This window comes from Dasypus novemcinctus, chromosome 7, assembly GCF_030445035.2.
Source record: "Dasypus novemcinctus isolate mDasNov1 chromosome 7, mDasNov1.1.hap2, whole genome shotgun sequence".
Taxonomy (NCBI): domain Eukaryota; kingdom Metazoa; phylum Chordata; class Mammalia; order Cingulata; family Dasypodidae; genus Dasypus; species Dasypus novemcinctus.
The window spans coordinates 55,541,446-55,565,803 of record NC_080679.1 but is presented as its reverse complement, the minus strand read 5'-3'; the positions used below and the strand labels follow the sequence as shown (position 1 = coordinate 55,565,803).

Here is a 24,358-nt window from a genome sequence, read left to right as displayed (position 1 = left end):
TTGAACCTTTTTTAGGTCTTCCTCGAAAAATGTTCACATACTGTGATTTTACATATATATCCTTTGAAGCTGATCCATGAGCCCCTGTTTAAGAATTCTTAAACTGGAGAAAGATTAACAAGGCACACCAATAGTACTCTCAAGAAAGGGCATATGTAAATGATTAATGGAAGACTTCCTTAATTTCATACAGTTAAAAATCTTCTTTTGTTTAATGATTCATGGATTTAATACTCTTCTATGAAATGCTGCATGTGGGAATTTCATGCCTGGTTATATCATGCCATAACTTCGTTAATTTCACTTACCATGTTCAGTCATAATCCATAAACTCCACAACTAAGCTACATTAATATGAGCACTTAGAAACCCAGAGTTTAAAAAAAAAAAAAAAAAGGCGTAGTTCAGTGTCAAAAGTGCAAAAATTTAACTTTCATCTAAGATTTACAAATCTGATACATGATTTTAAATTTATAAATATTTTAAGTAAATTGACATGGTTGTATATGAGGCTTTGGGGTGTGGTTCATATTTAAGCTAACTTTCTGGGTTCTTGTTTTTTTAGAATGTGTTTCACAATTGCTTTTTTTTTTTAAATGAATACAAATCTTGGAGGGGGAAGTCTGATATTACCTTGTATAAAATGGACTGCCTTAGAGTGTAATTACTTTTCTTAGATTCAAAACTCTTATAGATATCTGTATGCAATTTCTGCAAGTTGTATGATCACCTGCTTTTTATGAATTAGTAGTTGTTTTGAAATCGAGATAAAATCATTGCCAAAAGGACCTTCAGAAGTCGTCAAGCTCAGCCCTCTTACTTCATATAGCTGAGGAAACTAGAGCAGTTAGCATATGACAAGAATTGGGCTTAAACTAAATTTACTGATTTTTTGTCTGTTGTTCATTGGATTTTACTGTCATATTGAATATGGGTATAAACTGTTTCTCTTGATGACATCTTTAACTTTACTAGCATACTTACATTGTCTAAAAATGGAAATATTACTTTCTTAATTTTAATTTGTACAAAGTATCAATTTATTGGTTTAAAAGTCACCTCTTTTTTTCAGTGGAGATATGTATATATAGTCATTCTTTGGACATTCGTCAGTGCCTTCTATTAAGGAACCAGACTTCTCCCCAAGGAGCTTGTATTTGAGTACCCAAAACATGGATATTTACCATGGCTACTAGATATGAATTTTGTTTTAGCCCTTTTAGTTGATAACTGTAAGGCTATTTGTGATTCTCCCCTCTCTCCTAACTCAGGACTTTATGGTGCCATTAATACATCCTCATGTTACTTCTCCCCATCCCACCCCCCAGTTAAGTGGAGTCTTTAGTAAGACTCTTTATATCATAATTTTGTAGTATTGATATTTTTTCCTTGTAGGATTGGTGGTGATCCTCAGGAAATGGGGGAAGAGGCAAAGCAAAGTGTTCAAAAGGATTAGCAGATTGTGGAAAAAAGGAGGTTTGGACAGAAGGAACCTGTTGCATTAATACTTAACTACTAAACTTATAGGAAAACTCCAATATTTAAAATTTTAAACAAAGCTATATAGGTAAATACCTTTTTAAAAACAAATGTCATTTTACACTTAAAATGCACATCTTAAAAAAAAAAAAATTAAGGGTACAGTACTTGCTCTTGTTTTCTCTATGGTTAGGTACCATAATGTTAAAGGAATACTTTTTGATGCAGTCTGTTTTATTTGATGATGATAATCTGTGGTTGCTTGATTTAAAGAAAAGAAAAAACTATATTTGAAAGAATCAAAGTTATTTCTGGATATCGTAGAAGCATCCGTGTGTGTGTGTGTATGTAATTTCCAGTGGTAAAAATTTCACCTAGTACAGTTTAAAAGTTAAGGTCAGGTGATAATTTGAGGAGTAGGTGGGAAAATGTGAACAACATAATACTCCAAAATAATTGCCACATTTCTGCTTTTTTATTTTAGAGAGTAAGTTACACTGTCTTCTCTGTTTGTTTCCTTTTATTCTAGTGGTAATTTCTATTTTTTGCCATTTGAAGAAGGTAGTTTTTTTTACTCACAAGTATTTTTGAGTTTAAAAAATTGGATTTTTCATTATCCCTCCTTCCCTCCTTCCCTTACCAGTGTAATTATGCTCCTTGAAAATCAGGACAAGTGTAGTTTATATTTAATGCTCAATTTGGTCATGATAGCGTTAATCTCTTAGACTTGCTTATAAGCCAAATTTTTAAGCTGATTTGTGGTTCTGGAGAGTAATGGGAAAAGGCAGAACTATATTGGCTTATTTGCTTTAATGTTTGTAGCACTTGATTATATTTGTGGTTTTTTTTTGTTTTTTTTTTTTAAGGGCAGATAATTTACTGCCACTGGAATTCATTTTTCTGCTACTTTATTAATAGGGTTAACTGGGAAATGGATGTAGCTCAGTGTATGAGTGCCTCCTTCCAATGTCTGAGGTCCCAGGTTCAATCCCTGGTACCTCCTGAAAAAAAAAGGGGGGGAGTTAACCTATGAATATGTCAGATTTGGAAATGTTAATTTTTACCTGTCATATCTTTTAATTCTCCCAGTAATATTAAACTTTGAGGCATTTTTTTGTGGGAAGATTAAAGTAAAAGTATTTTATAAAATCATTTTCAGTAACCTTTTCTTGCCCTTTCCTTTATGCCTCTTTCTGCTCTGATCTCTAATTTTAATTGGCTTTTACACCTCCTTAATGAATGAAATCAAGTGATATAAAATAACTGATTAATGCATGGATTTTAATTAACGTTTTTATATTTAACTTATAGGTGGTTGTTTCTGTTAACAGTTGTGTTTTCACTTACATTTTGATGCATAATAGATTAATTAATTCATGGATGTATTATAAATACAGACTGAAAAAACACTCCAGGGGAGCAGATGTAACAAGCAAACAATAAACCAACATGGGGAAACCGATGTAGCTCAGTGGTTGAGCACTGACTTCCCACATGTGAGGTCCTGGGTTCAATCCCTGGCTCAGTACCTCAAAAAACAACTGCACATGCACACACACATGCACACACTCCAATATAGTTACAGTAATTATTTTAATAGCCAGTGTTAGAACTTTGTGCCTCTATCAAATTTTTATTCATAAAGTTCTTCAAAAAGAATGTAATTCTGTAGCTTAATAGACATTTTTGTAGGTAAATTGCATTTTTTGTTACTTGTGTTTGATTACCTTTTTCAAACAAATCACATGACTTGATTTTAAAAGTTATTTGGTGAATGGATTAGAAATTTTGGTAAATATATTTTGTCTATCATAGTTTCTTTAAAAAGTTTTGCTTCTGCATTTACTGCATATTATAGTAACTTTTTCAAAATTAAAATAACATAGCTAATAATGCTTGTCTGTGATCTTTAAACTGGGATGCATATATGTCATTTAGGGTACATGAAGGCTTTCTAAGGACTAAAAGGACATTGATAATTTTAAGAGAGTTACCATATTTCAGTTTCCATTTGTTCCCTTTCTTAAAACTTATCTGCCTTTGGTCAATGTGTCATCCTCTTTTCCAAAAAAATGCATAATTTTAATGAGCCTCAGCTTTTATGATGGTGCACTGCTTCAAGTTTTAAAAACTTCTTGGGCACTAATAGAAGGGAATATTTTGAAATATTGCAGTGGTGGTATCGAGGATGTAACAAATCCTTTTGTATACCAGATTGTTTCTAGTATTTGATTTGAAAAAAATGAAAGAGGATCTAATCAAGTTGTCAGTTAATAAGGGCAACTAAGCATAATATTTGAGGATAGATCACACTGTGACTTTCAGCATATAGTAAGACATGTAATGAACTGAGTAACATTGCCATAACAAAACTTTTTCTCTTCTTATCTACTTAAATATTGTGAGCAAGGTTTTTCAGCTCATATATCTATAAAAATTAAAAATGGGAAGAGAATAAACCCTTTCTTATTCTAGCAGTGAATTAAAATCGATTACTATTTCAAAGGGGTAGAAAATTGTTTAAAGGAACAATTTTGTAAACTAGTGTGAAAAATTATTAGCAAATAAACATTTTTTTCTTGAATTTTTTTATTATGAAAATGTTTAAGCATAAACAAGATAAGCAATATATAACAAGCACCCATATACCTATTGCTGGTTTCATTTTTTGTAATATCTATTCCTCTGCCCCTCAGTACTGCACTACACAAAGATGATGTTGGCTTCTACAGTTCTTGGGTGGGTGGGGGGCCATTTACTGTAATTTATTTTGTATGTGTGTGTGTGTTTTTTCTAACAGCTTTGCAAATAAATTTTTTACTGTAACTTTTTCAAAATTAAATGATAAAACTTAGTGATAATTAGATCCCATATATTTCCTGGGGGCCATAAAATCTTTCAAGGGGGTTCTGGGCCAATATATTTTATTCACTTAAGTTAAAAGTAATTTCCAAAAGAGATAATAAGAATGAACCTTAATCAAATGACTTCACATTTAAAGGGGAATTTTGGGGGGTTTGGATTTTCGAGTTATTTTATTTTTCCCTATTTTTTTTTTTTTTTTTCATATTTACAGAGTCTTCCCTAGGGCATTTCAGGAACTGTACGACGAGTTGAAACAGTTTTTGTTTCTTTCCTATTAAATATTACAGCTAAATAAGGAAAATTTGTATTAGTTCTATAGGACACAGTTTAGGTCAGAGTATGAAAGTTTAATATAACTTGCTTATTTTACATTGATTAACTGTATAATCAGTAATTATTTATGTGACATCCCAATGCAAATGCTGACATCCTTTTCCAAAGAGTTGTTTTTTTGTGTGTGTGCTTTTGCAAAGGTTAAAAAGGTTTCTGTGGTTTAAATGTTGTTACATATTTTACAGCATTAGGATCTATGGAATATTTTGACAACTGCAACAGTTCAATGAAGTTGGTAATTTCTTCTTTTAATTATTTTTCATTGAACAGCTTTGGAGTTACATTTCTACATTTTGATTTTTGGTTTATTGTAAGAAAAGGAAACAAAATATGTCAAAGGATGCTCTAACTTTGATGAAATAGTGTGATGTTCCTTCTAGCTACTGATTGTGTATGTATGACTGCACATCTTTTCTTGAATAAGTTGATAGGTAGGTTTTCACAGATTATCAGCTATGCCCTAATCCGCTTGTAAAGTGGAGAAATAAACTGGCTTTATTCAATTAAGTAATACTCTGATACAGGTTTTCCCCCATAATAAAATTTTAAAGCGTAATGTTTTTTATTTTTTGAGGAGAAAGTTAAAAAAAATACATTTTTTAAAACTTTACTTGCCAAATTATTTTATTTTAAACCTGTTTTAAAAATTAGAGATGTATTGTTTCTGTTGGGTGCATATCAACAATTAATACGTTTGATTTCAGATCTACAACTTACTGCTTTGTAAACTTCGCCGAGGTAAAATAAAACCATTTGGCTACTTGAACTGATCTGTTTTACATAGGTTTTTCACATTGGCATTTTGGAGTAGCTAAAATTCCAAAAGTAAAAGTGATGAAACAATACATCTTCCATACTCTGAATTGGCATAATGCTAAGTACAATTGTAACAAGTATTTGAGAGATTTTGAAAGACAAATTTTGTTTTAGTTCAAATATTGTAATGAGAGATATTAAGGGTAGAACTTTCTTTACTCTAGTAAATATACTCAGAATGTTTGCATATACTAAAATTATAAAAGATTAGTTAGTTTTGCATCGTAACTCACTTTTCTAACTCTAATATTGGGTTAAGTTTTATTTTTAAATAAGTAGATTATTCTTAATTGAAAGTCATAATTTATATATATTTAATTCTTTTCTAATGGTGAAACTTTAAGTTTTTTAAATATGCAATTAAATAAATAGCATATACTAGCAGATTATGTGCTGTTATAAAAGAGAAGGGGATTTGGGGTAACTTGTATTTAAAATTCTGTAACTTTGGGTTGGGTGGAGATATACTTAAAGCATTCCTTTTGGAATTCAGATCCATTCTGAATGGTATTAGTAAGAGAACATGTGAAAGAGTTTAACTGAATACTAAATAACTTTAGACGTATTTCCTAGATTTAAAAGTACTAATGCAGTGTATTAGTTATAATGGTAGCATCTTGAAAGTTTTGGTATTATATTAGCTTAAAACTTAACTGTAGTGGTACCTATGTATTAACACATTTATATCTTTTCTTTCTTTGCAGCAAGGAGTAAATAATGCTGAAAAATTTGACTATGTAAGTGGAATATAGAATACAGTTTTCATGCTACATTCTTCATGTCTTTTGATTACTAATACTTCCCACTTTTGGTTCATAGGTGATGCAGTTTTTGAATAAGATGGCTGGTAATGAGTATGTTGGATTCAGTAATGCAACGTGAGTCTGATTTGTTTTTACAGTAGGAGAGTCCTCTTCAAATTAATTTTAAAAAGGTTCTATACATTTTAAAATATTGTTTTGTTTCTTAGTATATATACTAAGTAACAAATTAGAATTTGGAGGGTCTGCTTTCTCTTGTTGGTCCCAGGATTTACTTCAGTGAATAAATAAATGTTTAAAAAATTGGATCATTAAAGGGAAATGAATGATTTCTGAATTGCCTGAAGAGAACACTCAAAAATGCTTTTAGGTAGTTTTGATAAACTTCTAATGAGTAATCCTAGAATCAGAAGAGATCTCAAGTTTACCTGAAAATTACTGGTGCTTATTCCATTCTCTCTTCACCTGTAATACCTGTATTACCACTCATCTCTCCTTATATGGCTAACCGGATTCTTACCCTAATTCTTTATTTTGAAATTTTACAAGTTGTGTTAGTCAGCCAAAGGGGTGCTGACACAAAGTATCAGAAATATGTTGACTTTTATAGAGGGTTTTTATTTGGGATAAAAGCTTATAGTTACAAGGCCCTAAAGAGTCCAAATCAAGGTTGCTTTCTCACCAAAGTCAGTTGCCACATGTTGAAGCAAGATGGTGGGTGATCTCTGTAGGGTTCTGCCTTCCTCTGTCTCAGTTACTGACTGGCTTAGTGCTTCTTTCTTTCTGGGACCACAGGATCAAAGTTCTCTCCTCTGCCTTGTCTGTGGAGCTCACTCTGTGTGTCTTCTTGAGTGAATGAGTGTTTATATAGCCCAGAATGGGGGAGGGGACTCAACCTTGAGTCACGCCCTACTGACATGGTCAAATCAAAGCCCTAATCTTAACAGATACTTTAATCAAGACTTGTCAGCTGAATCTAATGCATTCTAAGGGTATCGCACCCAGAGGAACAGACCAGTTTCTAAACATATTCTCTCTTTTGGGGATTTATTAATAATCTCAAAGTGACATACAAATCTACAGAAAAGCAGAAAGAATATTAACTCAGCATGTATATTCCTAGAATAAGGACATTCTCCTATATAACCACAATACCATTAACATACTTAAGAAAAGTAACCTTAATTTTTAAATATCATGATATTAATATGTAAATGTTTTCAGTGATCCCTAAATGTCTTTTACAGTTTTTTGGTTTTTTAAATTCAGGAACTAATCAAGGTTTAAGCATTGAATTTGTTATTGTCTCTCTAGTCTCTTAAAATTAGAATAGTCCCCCCAAACCCCTTCCCTGGCCCTTGCTTTTAAAAATTTTATTCCATGGCATTTTTTTGTTTGTATTTTGTTTTTTAAGAGTACAGACCAGTTGTCTTATAGAGCAGGGATTGACAAACTCTGTGACTAGCAAGATAGAAAATATTTTAGGCTTTGTGGGCCACATGGTCTCTTATCATAACCACTTAATTCTGCTATTTTACTACAAAAGCAGCTGTAGATAATACAAAGCTGTGTTCCAATAAGACAAGCTGGCAACAGGCTAAATTGGCCTATGGACTGTAATGGATATATCCCCCAATTTGTCTGATTGTTTTCTTGTGATTAGAAAAAGGTAAACAGTTTGGGCATGAATACTAATTAGGTGGTATTTTGTACTACTTATTGAGCTCCGCTGTCTGGCAAATAATGGATGCATGATAAATTTTTTGATTGTTAACTGAATGAACTGTGTGCCAGGCACTGCGATGATTGCTGAGTAGTCCTTTATTTATACTGTGTTGATATTTTTTAAAAAGTTTGGTAGGGAGCATATGTGACTCAAGCAGTTGGGTGCCTACCACCTACTTGTAAGGTCCTGGGTTCCATTTCCAGTGCCTCCTGAAAAGGCAAAACAAGCAGAAAAAAGCCAACTCAGGGAAGCTGATGTGGCTCTGTGGGTGAGTGCCGGCTTCCCACATGTGAGGTCCTGGGTTCAATCACTAGCTCCAGCCTTCAGTACCTAAAAAAAAAAGCTTGGCAAATTGACATTGAGTCCCAAGAAACTTTCCATATCCAGCCTTGTTTTTCTGACCATGGAAATGGTGAAATGCTCAGTTCAAAAGGGCCGTCCACCCAAGGGTATAAATTTAAAATGTGAAATTGTGATCAATAATACAAAAAATGTCACCCACAGTTGTTCTTCTATCAGCGGCCTTTAGGACACTTGTTTGTTGATCTCTCAAGTGTATTGCTAATTAAATCTGCCTAAATCAAAACTCATTCTTTTTCTTCCCAAACTGTTTTTTGCTCCAGAGATCCCTGTCTTAGTTAATAGCACCATCCTCTGAGTAGGCCATGTTAAAAATCCAGGCCTTTTGTCAGTTTTCATTCTGTCTCTCTTCTTCCCAGTCAGGTTGAAAAACCTATGCATCTGTTCTCATGTTTACCTTACCCTCCTTCCATTTCTGTCACCACTGCCTAAGTTCAGGCCTTCTCCAACTCTCATTACAGTAGTTCCCTATATATCTCTCATTTTTTCTTTTTCCCCTTTTTCAAACTGATGTCAATTTAAAATCTAGATCTGATAAGGTTATGTCTGTTTTTGAAAGCCTTCATGCTTTTATTTTGCAGATAATAAGAACTCATTATACTCCTTGGCTTTACTGGTTTTAATAATTTGGTCTCAGTCTACTTTTTTAGTTTCATGTCTCTCTTATCTTCTCCATGAACCCTGTTTTCCAGATACATTAGATTATTTCCCATTTTTCAATGAAGTCCTGTCTTTTACCTTCATAATTTTGCTAATACTGCTTGGTATTTACCACCCACTAGGTTCTCCCTTGAAATTTGTTAATCTAGTGAATACTACAAGAACCAGTTTCGTATGTCTATTTCTCTGAAACTCCATGGATTCTCTCAGTTGAGTTTATTTTTCTTTTGGTGGAGCCACAGGATTCTGAAGTTTTTCAGTGTATTTTAGTGGTAGAATATTTGATCTTTTTAAAATTAGCTTCTTCACAAAGTGAGAAGACTAGGGAGTGTCTGAGTTCATTCCCCCCTTTTACAGCTGAGAAAAGTAGGATTGAAAGAATGTTATTTAAACAAGTTGCCAAATGTACAACATAGCTTGTTGTTGAACTGAACTGGAACCCAGCACTCCTGACTCTTAGTGTTCTTTATGCTGTGCTTTGCTATACAAATTAAAACTACAGAACAATCACAATTTGCAGAAAGTAAAGAAATAAAGCAAATGTGTTTTTCCCTTCACAGGTTTCAGTCTGAAAGAGAAAGTGGAGATCGCAATTTTGCAATAGGATATTACTTAAAAGAAAAAAAGGTTTTTAAATTTTTGTTTCTATTTCAAGTCATTAGTTAATAAAATATATGAAGATTTATAAATGCTAAGAGTTCAACTTTAGCCATTAAACAACTGCATATTGCTATTTAAGGTGCAGAAGTTTTGGGAAAGCATTCGAGTTGATGCTATTAATTATTAATTATTAAATTGATTTGTATCTGGCAGTACTTCCAGTATTGAACTAGCAAATTCTGGTTGAGATTTAATCCATTTTTTCAAAAGTGTAATGCCAGTCTATTGTTGATTACACTTGACTTTTTATTTTAAATGACTGGTCCAAAAACTTGGTGTATGAGTTAGGAATCAGAGTATCATTGTCAGGTAAACTAGTATTTGGAAATTAATATGATGTGATGTAATTTTGCTTTATTTTTCTTAATAATTTTATGTTTACATCTTATAAAATTATGTGCTCTTTTGTTCTCAAGGTTATATGCATTATTTTCTATTCTGTTAGGTTTTAATTGCCTGGTTTTTTGTTTTTTTTTTTTTTTTTTCAGTGTTTTCCAGAAGGCACAGACATGGTTGGTATATTAGACTTCTATTTCCAGGTAAATTTGCTTCAGTTGTGTCAACTGAATTCTGTATATAAACCGGTGTGTCATATTTTGCTAATGTGTGTCTCTGAAAACCTGACTCAAGGCCAAGAGAAAATAATACATTTTCATTGACTTTTCAAAAAAATGTTTTCATTAAACTCATGAAATACAGTCTAGTGCCCATATCTCTTAAAAATTCATGTCTTAGAATGTAATAGAAAGAACATTTTCTGAAAAAAATATATAACAACTGTGAAAAATAATGTTTGGTGGTGAATCTTAACTCTGCAGCCCAACCATGATCCATGTCTTGGACCGTGTACTTTTCTCATTTTCTTGTTTCTTAATACTCTTTACTCCCTTGCCTTGGAAAAAAAAAGTAAGATGCCAGAAATTGGAATCCCCTGATGATAAATCTAGTTGTTGTTTTTTTTGCTTTGCCTTTTTTTGTTGTTGTTCAGTTTAGTTCCTTGAGGGAAGCTATTTGTTTATCAGAGAGCTCATTCAGCATTTCAAAGGGAGTTTATCAGCTGTCTTGGTATCTTTTGTAAGTTCTTTGTTGGTACCATATCCTGGCTTTAACTGGTGCTGTGAAAATAGTTGTTTATTTAGTTCATTTCTGTACTGTCACTTAATGGATTTTCTTCTAAGTTATAGTAGCTCTCCATATTCATGGAGGAAAAGGACTACTCATATAAACTGCTTTGGTATTGAACTCAATTTAGTATAGTGTTCCTGGATACCCATCCTACTCCCCATATTTTCAGTTCATTTTATTTTTAGAGAATTAATACCATTGGTGTCCCTGATGAGTCTGTAATATGAAGTTAGGTTGTTTATTTCTAGTTTACCTACATTTGCCTATGTCTTTCCACTTTTGAAGATACTTCTGTTTTAACCTTTTAATAATCTTATAGAATATATATGGGAATTGATAATGAAGTTGATTGTAATGGAAGTTGAGGTTACAGTTTGTCATCTGCCCAGATAGGTGGAGAAGCATATATATACCAGAGATATCTATCTCCTCATCTAGTGCTCTTTCTACCAAATTATATTAAATAGTAGAAGTGTGAGTAGACTAAAAAACTTATAAAGCTATCCATTTTGTCAGTGTAAAGAAATGTGAATCATGGTTTCAAAGTCTGTCAATACAAAATTCAAGATCAAACCTATCCACTTATTAGCCATGTGACCTCATTTCAATTACTGATTATAACATATACCTAATGTAACTTGATGGATTATATTGAAGGTAATATTAGATGGTATATGTGAAACTACTGTGTAAACTATAAAGTGCTATATGGAGTATAGTATCATTTTTACTCTTTTATGTGATAGTCTTTATTTTTTCCCTAGTCCACAGTTTCTTTTCCTTTGGTTTACTTATTTAATTTGGCCTATTATAGCTTAGTTGCTATCTTTTAATATGAAATTTCTATACTTCAGGGCAAAAATTCAAGAGACTGCTGTAGAAGTTATATAATACTCTTTTTGGAGCAGGGCTGCATTTAATTAAACATCCGTCAGGGTATCAGGAAAGTACGCTAAACTGGGCTTTGTCAAAGCAGAAGTATGTCACCTTATGTAAAACAAAATCCCAATTAATACCAAGTCTAAGTTAGGAAATGGTCATTGGAATTTTTATCTTATTTCTTTTACAGAGCCTTTCAAGATTAAATCAACTGTATCATAAGTCTGTACTATCTGTGACAATATCCTAAGTAGATTCTGTGTTTGGAGAAATAGAGAAGAAAATGTAATATAAAGGGACAAAAGTGAAAGTTTATCTAAGGGGTCTCCCAGTCAAAGTTACACAGTTTCCTAATTTACTGTAGTTAGTTTTCTTTGTCGCTATTTCCAAATACCTTGTGCCTCCTGGAGATCTTTGGAATATGATCTTGGAGGAAAGTTTAGTTGGGGACATTCTTCCCCTTCTCCTTTGTGTTATGTTTCCCCCTCCCCCCACAATCTTGGTTGCTATTAATTAAAAATAAAATATGTAAGATATTATTTTAGTTTTAGGGGTATATTTAGGATTTTTAGTAAACTATTTCCAGAATTTTGATTATATTTAAATGCAAAAATGTCATCCTAGAGTACCTAGGCTTTATCTTTTTTTCCTCATCTCAATATATCCAGTACCCATAGTCAATATCAAATATATGTTTGAATATTAATAAATGGTTTAAAGGGTAACATTTTGGTATAGGCACACAGAGCATCTAGACTACAACTAGCTGTCTTTTCAGCTTTTCTTTTGTCGTTTGCATGTTGTCATATCATTGAGGATGCTGAGCTTCATTATAGGCAAAATGTCAGCATTTTAGCATTTTTTTCCTAAAGTGGTAATTTATCATGTAGACTATATCTTAATACTGGTATAGGTTGATTTTGCCTTAAAAATACATCATGAGGAAAACAGATGTGGATCAAGCAGTTGGACTCCCATTTACCATATGGGAGGTCCAGGGTTCAATGCACAGGGCCTCCTGAATAAAGTGAGCTGACCCACACGGGAGTGCCACCCCATGCAGGAATGCCACCCTGTGCAGGAGTGCTGGCCCAAGTGGAGAGCTGGTGCAACGAGACACAGAGGAAAGACAAGAAGAAGTAGCAGAACAGGGAACTGAGGTGGCCCAAGAGAATGATCACCTCCCTCCCAATCCGGAAGGTCCTAGGATTGGTTCCCGGAGCCACCTAATGAGAATACAAGCAGATACAGAAAGAATGCACAGCAAGATGGACACAGAGAGCAGACAATGGGGGGTGAGGGGGTATAAATAAATAAATCTTGTTTTTAAAAAAAAATCACAAAGGAGAAACAGCAGACCAGATCCAAGATGGCAGCCAGGAGGAGACTGATGAAGGAACTTGAAGAAATCTGCACATGTGGAATGAAAAACATCTGTAACATGCAGGTTGATGATGGTAATTTATTGACTTGGCAAGGGGCTTATTGTTCCTGACAACCCTCACTGTGACATGGGAGACTTCAGAATCGAAATTTACTTTCCAGCAGAGTACCTTGATTCAAGCCACCGAAGATCACCTTTAAAACAAAGATCTACCACCTGAACATCAATGAAAAGGGGCAAGTGTGTCACCAGTAATTAGGGCTGAAAATGAAGCCAGCTACCAAAACCGACCGAGTAATCCGGTCCCTCATTGGATTGGTGAATGACCGCCAGCCCGAGCACCCCTTCCAGGCTGACCTAGCTGAAGAATACTCTAAGAAACATAAAAAAATCCTGTAAGAACGCTGGAGAGTTTACAAAGAAACGGGGAAAAGCGACCTGTGGGCTCAAATCTGCCACGACTGATTCCACAAGTGTGAGCAGAGACCCTGAGCAGCGCCTTCAGACACCCCTCAAAGTAGAAGTCTGGAAAATTGACATGGTGTCCTCTTGTGGCAGTTACTAACTTTCTACAGTTTTCTTAATCAAAAGTGATCTAGGTGCCTGTAAAGAAAGAATTAAAATTTTATGATTTTTTTTTCCTGAGATAAAAATATGTATGTTGTTATGTTCCACAGAAAGCACGAATATTTAAGCAAGTTTGAATATCACATGAGGCAATTAAATCTTAGTGCCTAAGGATAGGCTCTTCCTATCTTAGTTCTTCCATAAGAGGGCTGAATAACTGGATAAATCAGGATAACCTGAAAAGGACTAGAACTTTGGTCAAGTGAAATCTCTGGAATGTCATGAAGTTAAATTAAAACAATCCCCTTGGAAGAAAGATTTCAGATCTGTATGAAATACTAGATAATTCTTTTATAACTTAGCTTTTTAGAACAATTTTTTAATTTTTAAAGAAACTTTAGATTACGTAAATGTGACATAAAAAATATAAACAGGGGGAAGTGGATTTGGCCTAACAGATAGGGCGTCTGCCTACCACATGGGAAGTCCAAGGTTCACACCCAGGGCCTCCTGACCCATGTGACGAGCTGGCCCACGTACAGGCTGATGCGTGCAAGGAGTGCCATGCCATGCGCAAGGAATGCACCCTGTAAGGAGAGCCGCCCAGTGCAAAAAAAGTGCAGCCTGCCCAGGAATGGTGCCGCCCACACAGAGAACTGACACAGCAAGATGACGCAACAAAAAGAGACAATAGATTCTGGGTGCTGCTGACAGGAATACAAGTGGACCAGAAGAATTACACAGCGAATGGACACAGAGAGTAGACAACTGGGGGAGAGGGGGGGCGGGCAGGGAAGGGGAGATAAATAATTAATAAATCTTAAAAAAAAAAAATACAATTCCCATATGCCCCACTCCTTCCCCCTCCCACACTTTCCCACATCAACAATACCCCTCATTATGTGATAAATTTGTTAACAGTTGATGAACACATTGAAGCATTGCTGCTAAGCATGGATTACAGTTTATAATTTATGCTCTGTCCTGCACAATTTTGTAAATTATGACAAAATATACAATGGCCTGTATCCATCACTGCAGTGTCATGCAGAACAACTCCATATATCCTGAAAATGCCCCCATTTTACACCTATTCTTCCCTCTCCTAACCCTCAGAACCTCTCGTGAACTCTAGGGATTTGCAAGTCTGTGGTTGAAATTACAGTGTTGGAAAAGTTCTTTTGGCAAATACAGCAGGGGAGGGTTACTGGTGTAGACGTCAACTCTAATACTGAAAGTATTATGAACCTGAATTTTTAGAATTCCTTTTCTCTCTGTTTTAGCTATGCTCCATTGAAGTGACTTGTGAATCAGCTAGTGTAATGGCTGCAACACTGGCTAATGGTGGTTTCTGCCCAATTTCTGGTGAAAGAGTACTGAGCCCTGAAGCAGTTCGAAATACGCTGAGTTTAATGCATTCCTGTGGCATGTATGATTTCTCAGGGCAGTTTGCTTTCCATGTAAGTAATTGTTTAATCTTAATTTTCTCTGGCAAGAAACTAGTCTGTGCTTATTCTTTTAAAATGCAATTTGAACTTTGTTTCTAAAGCTGTACATTAATTTGAGGGAGACTTGTTTTCAAGGTTAATTTGTTACAGAATTGGTAATTAATACAGTTAAGCAGTCTCCCAGATATTCTTAAGAACTAGAAGTTTTATTCATAGAACTTCATCACGTCTACTTTTAAGGCATCTCAATGTACAAGGTTAGTACAGACTTTCTTTACTTCTAGTTGTTAATATTGAGAGCACTGTGATGAATCCTCAAGGACTCACTCCTTCAGTTCAGAAACAGTGCATAAATGTGTTGTTTAACATATTGGATTAAAACCATAGATATTTTAAAGGATGAAAGTATATTAAAGTTAAAACATTTAAAAATGTATTTCAAGTTCAGTTGTGCATTTTCTACTTATGAAATAGTCCTTTCTTCATTCTGTTTGTCAGGGCATTTTTTGTTGCAATATCAAACATAAATTAGAGATGCATTTAATGAATCCAGTGAACCCATTATTCAGAGTCAATAATTATCAAACATGGCCAATTTTGTTTCATCTGTATGTACACCTACTGCCCCTATCTTCAACTTATTTCAGTATGTAATTCTAAATAAGAACTTAAAAAAAAAACCACAGTACTCTTACTACATAAAAAAAATCTTTAAAAGTTTACTCTTCAGCATCAAAATACTTAGTGTTCAAACTTTCTAGATTGTCTTATAAATTATTCATTTTAAAGTTTGACATTGTGATTGGTTGATAATGTCTTTATTTTTAATCTGTAGATTTCCCCTTGACCTTTTTTTGGTTATTTTTTGTTGACAAAACAGAGTCATTTATCTTGAACATTTTCTCAGTCTTGATTTTGCAGATTGCATCTGTCCCATTGTCTCTTGTATTTCCTGTAAATTAGATCCAATTTTGGTGTTTTATTTTGTCAGGTTTATTACTTCATTGGTGTACTTCTGTCAAGAGGAACTTGATATCTAAATGTTCAGAAGCCATTAATGAACCCTGCCCTGATGACATTAATTTTGTCTTTTATTATGATTGTAATGTTTTGCAAAATATAAACTTAAATTTATTTGAAAAGAATTAATTTGGGTTATCATTTTATCTCTGTTCCCCAGATACTTCTTTGATGATATACCACAAGTAATCTTTGAGGAAGACATAATTTCTCATTGTTTTCTAGTTGTAAAATATTTTGTTAAAAATTACTTTTAGTATTTAAAATAATACGTTTGTTGTCGAACAGTTAGAAAATAAGAATAAAGTTAAAAATCCATAGCCCACAATTTAGATATACTTCTTGGAGTGTATCTTTCCAAGTATATTCTGTATTTAAATGTATCCCAAACTGTTTCATAACTGTCTTTTTCATTTACTGTATTATAACATGTTGATACTTGTCTATAACATTTTTAGTGTTGGAATTCTATTGTATTGATAAATACCATAATTTATTAAGCAGTTCTCCTCTTGTTGTACATACTTTTTTATTTTAAAATGTTAATGAGTTTTCCTTTTTTCAAATTATTTTCAGGTTGGCCTTCCTGCAAAATCTGGAGTTGCTGGGGGTATTCTTTTAGTTGTTCCCAATGTTATGGGCATGATGTGCTGGTCCCCTCCTCTGGACAAGATGGGCAACAGCGTTAAGGGAATTCACTTCTGTCATGTAAGCATATTTTCTTAAGGAAAATAATGATGAAATAAATTGAGCCCTGCAAAATTCTGGGTTTTTTCCCATTTCCATGGTAGTTTTATTCTCTGTGCTCTGCATGTGTGCCAGTTACTGGGTAGTCACAGAAGCTTCAAGTGTCTCTATAAAAGAGCGCCCATATAATTATTCTCACAGGAAGTTACATTTGTTTGATGCCTCTGTTTTAATTTTCACAGTTGTAAATAGTTTTCAGGTTTTATAAAACCTGGCAAAAGATAGTAAACTTGGAGATGGTCACTTAAAATCCATCATAGTTAAGAATGATTATAGTTTATTATATCTTTAATCTTCATGGTTGAATATCTTTATTCATAAGTTACCTTTTACAAGCCTTTTTTTTTTAAGATTTTATTTTATTTCTCCCCACCCCCTCATTGTTTTCAATTGCTGTGTCTGTTCATCTTCTTTGTTTCTTTAGGAGGTACCAGGAACCAAACCTAGGACCTCCCATGTGGGAGGGTGGCTACTAACTGCTTAAGCCACCTCCATTCCCTGCTTTGTTATGTCTCTCATTCTGTTTTTCCTGTGTCTCTTGCTGCGTCAGCTCATCCTGCCTGCTTGTCCTTTTTAGGAGGCACTGGGAACCGCTGCTCCCTGATTTGTTGTGTCTCTCATTATGTTTTTCTTCTTGTGTCTCTTGTTGCGTCATCTTGTTGTGTCAGCCGGCTGCGCCTGCCCGTCGTGACAGCTCACTGTCTTCTTTAGGAGGCACTGGGAACCAAACCACAGACCTCCCATGTGGTAGGCAGGAGCCCAATGGCTTTAGCCACATCTGCTTCCCCTAAGTCTTTTTTTTTTTAATGAAATAAGTACTGTCTTTATACACAGAGCCAGAAATTAATTACAAGTGTTAGTTGCAGAGTGGAGGAGAGAGCAGTAATCAAAAGGAACAAGTTTTGTTTTTTGTTTTTTTTTAAAGTATGACTACTTTTGATGGGTTCAGTATTTTATGTTATCACCCAGTTCTTGCCAATTAATATTTTAGCATCTCATTTTACTTATATTTACTAATTCCTAGAGCCTGAGTTGAATACCATAATTTTTGCCTCAGACCTACTCAATTAAAATTTTGATTTTTCAGTCCTGTAAACTTTACAAAAACTAGAGAATGGTATTGAATTGTGTATAAAGTAAATTATCATAGGCTGTAACCAGAATATTTATATTTTTATGGTTCTTTATAGTTTTTGATAGAATTCTTTCATGTGGCCTATTATTATAATCCCTATTTTATAGAAAATAAAAGTTAGACAAGGTGAGTGACTGACATCTAGGGTCATGCTAGTAAGCAGTATTTCAAAACTTGTATCTTTACCTTATTCTGATTTCGTTTCTCTTCTTGATGCATCCCGCTGCTTTATTAACATGCATTGGTGGTTTCCATGAAATAGGCTAGATAATGTTAACACAGTGGGTTAAAATATGAGTAAATAGCCAATGAAAAGCCAATTTTTTATACCTGTTCTATTTGTTTATAGGATCTGGTTTCTCTGTGCAATTTCCATAACTATGATAATTTGAGACACTTTGCAAAAAAACTTGATCCTCGAAGAGAAGGTGGTGATCAAAGGGTAAGCAAATTCTTACATATAATATTATGTAATATGTTTTGTGCGAGAAAAAATGAGACTCGCCTGTTTGACTTAGTTTAATTGTTTTGGTGGCCTCATTTTTTGCTAATCAGAAATGAGAGTAAAAATTGTTGACATTTTCATCCTAGCCTAGCAGCAGGGTTTCCCTCCATTTTCTGCTATTTTAAGCAAGACTTTTGGAATTCTCTGTGAAGAACACTTTGGAAAGGGCTATAAAAGCAGTTAAAAAGAAAGTCTTCTTTTTACTTTAGTATTTACCCATTATAGTCCTAAACTGAAGTTTATTTAGTCTTCTTGCCTTCGTGTGTGGATAGGTATGAAGACAGGGATTTATTAGTGAGACCTTATGAAGCCCTATACTAAGTTTTAAAGTCTCATTTTTTGTCAGTGTGTTTGGCTTCATATTATTGCACATATATACTTTTCCATTTTGGAGCTAGTATTAAGAGTCAGGAATTAAATCTCAGGGATAAGATTTTTTGGATTGTATAGATACTCACTAGACCAAGGGACTCATGCTCAACATTTTAATTCAGTTCCTTTGTATTTTATATGGAAGATGTTGATAGTAAAATTACCTAGTTAGACTTAAAGCTAATATGAAGTACTTTTAAGTAGAAGATATTTTTAATACATGCTAAGTAAATTTTCCTGTCTTTAATTCCAATCAAAGTAACTTCTAATAATGTAAGAGAATTATGTAAAGCCTGAAAGAATAGAAATTTCCATGGGAGTCAACACATGAATAGCATGGAACAAAATATCAGATGGTGGTGGGTGAAAATGTTAACAGATTTTAATAACGTTCATTGAAAAATACCATTTTATAGCTTGGACCTTTCTTCACTCAAGTGCACTAATAAATTATGTATGTTGCTTGAACAACTAGCATTCCTTTGGACCATTGGACTATGAAAGTCTCCAACAAGAACTTGCTTTAAAAGAGACAGTATGGAAAAAAGTGTCACCTGAGTCAAATGAGGACATCTCCACAACTGTAGTATATAGAATGGAAAGTCTGGGAGAGAAAAGCTAAAGAAATGGGTTCTAGTTTCAGAATGTTCTTCATTTAAGCTTTCAAACATCTTTAGCTTTTTTGCATACTATATTTATATGAGTTTTTTGTGTTCTCAACTTTGGGTGCTGGATCCATAAAGCTTTTTTTTTTTTAATTTTGTGTAAAGATAATAGATTAAAAAGTGAATTTGTTGGTCTTTAAAAAAATTTATTTACAAATAAAGCAAATTTGCTTTATTTTAAAGAAAAAATACAAAAAAAAGAAAACTACCCTTTAAATTTTCCTTGGTGTAATTAAAATTTTAGACTATATAGTTAGATAATTCCATTTAAGATAATAACAGAAAATTATAATTTCTTAGTTCTAAAACCCCTACATTGAACTTGTTTTATCGCGTTTTGTGTTTTCTTTTCCACTTTTAAAATAGACGATGTCTATAGTTCTTAAGTGGCAATAGAAGTTATTTCTATGCTAAATATAAAACTAAAAAGGCAAAATAATGAACCCAAATAATTTTATTTAAAATGGCAGTAGATTACAAAATTAGCTTAAATTTTCATTTATACTATTTTTAGTGATAGGTTGGTTTTAAATTTTTAAAATTTAACCCTATTAAATATAAGTTGTCTCCTTTTTTAACTTTTCAACTTCTATACTCATATTCTGTCAGAATTGTCATATACAGGAATGTCTTACATTACTCAAACATTCCAGCCAAAGAATTTTGGATGTAAGCTAATAACATATGTTTCTTATTTAAAAGCTATAATGGTTACTTACCTAGAAGGAAAGATAGTGTCTTCAAAATCAAATGTTTATAATTATGCACTTAACTTTTCTGTTAGATTTAAGTATGAATGGCAAATCCTTGGTATTTAGCTTTTAATAATTTCCTAAATGCTACAGAATATTTCTTTTATGGTAAATTATAATATTTCATAAAGTTTGTTCTATTTGAACTCTTTGGAATACTTAGGGAGTTAATTCAGTCTAAAGATAGGCAGTATACTATTAAAATATCAGCTAGATCTGAATCTTTTTGTTCAGTTATAAGAATGTAATGTTGAGAATCAGAACTAGTTTTTAAGAGAACTTTAGGTTCTCTACAATCTGATTTCAAATCATTATTCTAGTATTTAAACTCTATCTTGGCAAAGTGATTTTAAAATTCTGTAGGACCTATTCACACTTCTTCCTTCCTCCACATACCTCCCTGTTTTTTTTTTTTACCACAGTTCTTTGACGTTTTTTGATTTTTTTTATTTTTAATCATGTAAATTTTTTACTTTGTGGGTAGGAGGACTGGGAATTAGAAGGAGAACTTGGTAGTTTCCTAGGATCATGGCTTTTATTTGATAGTGCAAAATCTATAAAAAAGTAAATATAGGGTAGCAAGCAAAATTTCACTATTATTTAGATACTAGTGTAAATATAATTATAGAAAATCCTGATCATATGATGTTTTGAGTTTGGGGACTCTGATATTGGGAATAGACATTCTCTCTCAAAAATAACAGTCTAAAGCTTTTTGGGCTAAGCAAGTATTAAATTTATGTATTTAAATAATTTGTATTAATTTTTAGAGAACTTTAACATGGATTTTTATGGTTACTCAAATGTTCTCTAGAGTATACAGGTGCACATCCTGAGGCTGCTTCTGGTTTGACCATTTACAGAAAAGTGGTGCTTCTACATGGCCTTGCCACTGTTGGACCTTTAGACAGTGTCACATTTGCATTAGTTCCACCAGGGCCATTTGCGTTTTGGGCAAGTGAGTGCCTTAATTGATTATTTGAAGGAAGCCTTTACTTTTTTCCCTATGCTCTAAATTTCTACATTTTACTGTTTGATTCAGGTATCAGTCAATATAAGAGGAAAATGTGGAAAAATTCTGTAATTAAGACAGTAAAACATTGCTCAATAACAATTAGATTTAATGTTCCATATTGTGTACATATTTGTATAGATATTTAAATTAGGTTGTTAATTGGTAAGACTAGCTAAGGCTTAAATGCACATTTGTAAATAAAATAGAGTTATCTAAGTTACCCCGTGTTTGTAGAATATCGTTAAGGATAAAGTTCCAGAAAAATAACTTGTTTTGATTATCTTCCTTTAGAGAACAATATCAGTGGAAGTAGAGGAAGATAGTGTGAATAGGTCCCCAAACATTATTTTTTAAAAAGAAAGAAAAACTTTGCCAAATTTAAGGACATTATTTTGATTCCTTTACAGTGTTTAATACATTTTCAAATAAAATTCTTGAAAAGTACCCAGTATTGTTGGGTTTAGTCTGTTTTGTGCCATTACTGATTCTTGATATTCAAGCATTTAGAAGTTAGCATATTTGTTTTTCTTTTTTTTTTTTTTTTGGCATCCTTAACATTTCATTTGAAATGCAAGTTCTTCCTGAAATACTTTGTTTTCAGCATAAATGTTGTGCATTTTATCTTAGTGTTTGGATTAAAACATTTGTGTTGTTTAACTTTCTTTTATTTGCTTTGTATATTTAATAATGTATCTTTTATTTTCCAGTATGCCTTTTTTGTATTGTACAATAAATTTATGTTAAGCTGATTTTACTGTTTTTTTTTTTAATGTAAGAAACTCCAACACTTTAAGTACAAGTAGTTGGGATTTTACCTTAGGAAAAAATATCCTTTATGAAGATACTATTAAAATGTTTACTCTTTTAAATTAATTATGAGATTGCCATAAAGAGAAGCTGGGTATGCTCAAAAGGGCATATGTTGTTATGTTTTGTTTTTGAATGCAATATATAGTGTTCATGGGTTTTGTGTTTTTTTTGAGGGGGTTTCCTATTGGTTGTACTAGAAGCATTTATTTAAATAAACTTTCTTTGTTCTGCCAATTTTTTTTTTGGGTTGTTTTTACATTTGATAACTTAAAAAGAAAGCATAATCCCATTTGCAGATTCTTTCTGTTTTATGAGGAAGAATATTGATGTTATTCACTATTTAACTCTGTTTTTATCTTTTGTTGCCTCAAAAGTAGGAAAAGTATTGCTGAATCAAATGAATATCACTATTGCTTTAGAATAAACTGTTAACCCCATTGGAATTGATATTGAGTGGAATAAATATAATATAGAAATTCACCTTTACTAACTTCTTAATGGGTTTAATTTTCAGAAGGCACTTAGTATATTTCCACAGCATGGTCTACATTATAGTAATACTCCATCTGTTGTAGGTCAAATATAGTACTTTTAAATTTTTCCTTTTGATTAAATCTGCCACCCACATTCCAGGAAAATTTCCTAAATACATTGTAGAAATTTTAAAACTATTTGAAAGTGGTAAATACCCTTACTTCCATACTTTTGTGTCACTCTCTAAGATTTTTTCCTAAAGTTCTTTTAGGGCTAGTCAATAACGAGTTCCACTGTAATGGTAGATGCAAAATATGTAACAGTTTATTATTAATACTTCCTTTTAAAGATACATGGGAACCTCATATTTTTTAATGGAACATTTTGTGCAATCTATGTATCTTTAAAAAAGGATAAAAATTGAAGGACAAAAAGTACATTTGGGTTTGGGTTTTTTTAACTCATCGAAGCAGAGGATGAGGAAACTTAAAATACTTTATGATCTTGGTCTGAAATTGTAGCATTTTATAGATATAGGTATGTGAGATGAACCTGATATATATGTATGTCAGCATGTATCTTGATAATTTGTGTATATGTCTGTATATGGATGTATATATGTTTGTGTTTGTGTGAATATATCTCTACTGAAATGAGCATCAGTATATTATGTATAGTTTATTGATTTCCTATGTTGCTATTCTATACTTATAAAAGGACTCCCAGCATTTTTGCCTGCTCCAGAATTTATCAAGTATAACATATTTTTCTTGTTCTATTGACTTTCACTGCCAACACTGCCATGCCTCAGTATTTGGGAACTCCAGAAAAGGGAAAGCAGGAACATCAGATTGTACATGGAATTTGACTTTACTTAGTTTTAAGAATCACCTTAACTATTACTCATTTGTAAAAATTTTGGCTTTTCTCCTGGGTAGCCCTGAAAATACTAGAATGCATTTTTTTTTAAAGTAACATGTGATTTGTCCTCAATTCCTTCTCTCCCTTGTAATATTAAATGTAAATATGTGCATTTTTTAATAAAACCAAAACAGTCGTTGGAGATGTAATATGTAATACGATATTTAAACTGCATTGTGTCCCATCTCTCAGATATTTGCATAGATTTATTCAGAATGGACTTTATCTCACTCAGGCCATTTTCTATCATTATGGTGTTATGTCCCATCTCTCAGATATTTGGGTAGATTTTTTCAGAATGGACTTTACCTTAGTCCATTTTCTGCCATTATGGTGTTCAAGGGTAAAATTATATATGAACATACATTCATGTTTATTCAAATTCAATAATTTTATTTCAAATTGTAACAGTTACCTAGAAATGACAGGAATTTGATGGGACAGGCTTTTTTTTATCCCTCCCACCTCCCCAGTAGTTATTAATGTGCATACCATAAAATACATGACCTGAAGAAATTTAGAAATTACACTGTCTCAATCTGTACTTCTATTTTAAAAACTTCTATAAGAGCATCTGGGGCAAAATCGATCCAACGTAAAACAGAGCTGGCAAATTAGATGTATCGTAGAGTCTTTAACTTCATAAATAGTAGTAGTAGAAAAAGTACTTAGTTTTAAACAAAACCTGTTAAATAGCCTGTTCATAAATATTTAGTGAAATAATTCTATTTATGATTTTCAAACTTTCTTTTCTAGTTAAAAGTTACAAAGATTTTTAAAAATACGTATATAAAGAAAGCCTAAATTGATTAAATCTTTCATAATGGCTTCTTAAATCTATTAACCTTTAAAATGAATAGTGTAGTAATTAGCACTTAA

General features: G+C 32.8%; 1 protein-coding gene across 3 annotated transcripts in view; it reads left to right on the top strand.

Annotated features, from left to right (window-relative positions):
* Positions 1-24,358, top strand: part of GLS (glutaminase) — a 73,235-nt gene that overhangs the window by 22,976 nt on the left and 25,901 nt on the right. The window contains exons 8-15 of one of the 3 annotated variants that reach the window (XM_058300492.2): positions 6,198-6,230; positions 6,313-6,371; positions 9,561-9,627; positions 10,149-10,199; positions 14,899-15,075; positions 16,660-16,791; positions 18,315-18,407; positions 19,318-22,318. In XM_058300492.2, the coding sequence (XP_058156475.1) occupies positions 6,198-6,230; positions 6,313-6,371; positions 9,561-9,627; positions 10,149-10,199; positions 14,899-15,075; positions 16,660-16,791; positions 18,315-18,407; positions 19,318-19,464 (759 nt within the window). In that variant the 3' untranslated portion in view covers positions 19,465-22,318. Of the gene's footprint in view, positions 1-6,197; positions 6,231-6,312; positions 6,372-9,560; positions 9,628-10,148; positions 10,200-14,898; positions 15,076-16,659; positions 16,792-18,314; positions 18,408-19,258; positions 22,319-24,358 lie in introns of those variants that run through there. The other 2 variants (XM_058300493.2, XM_058300491.2) reach the window with 2 other exon arrangements.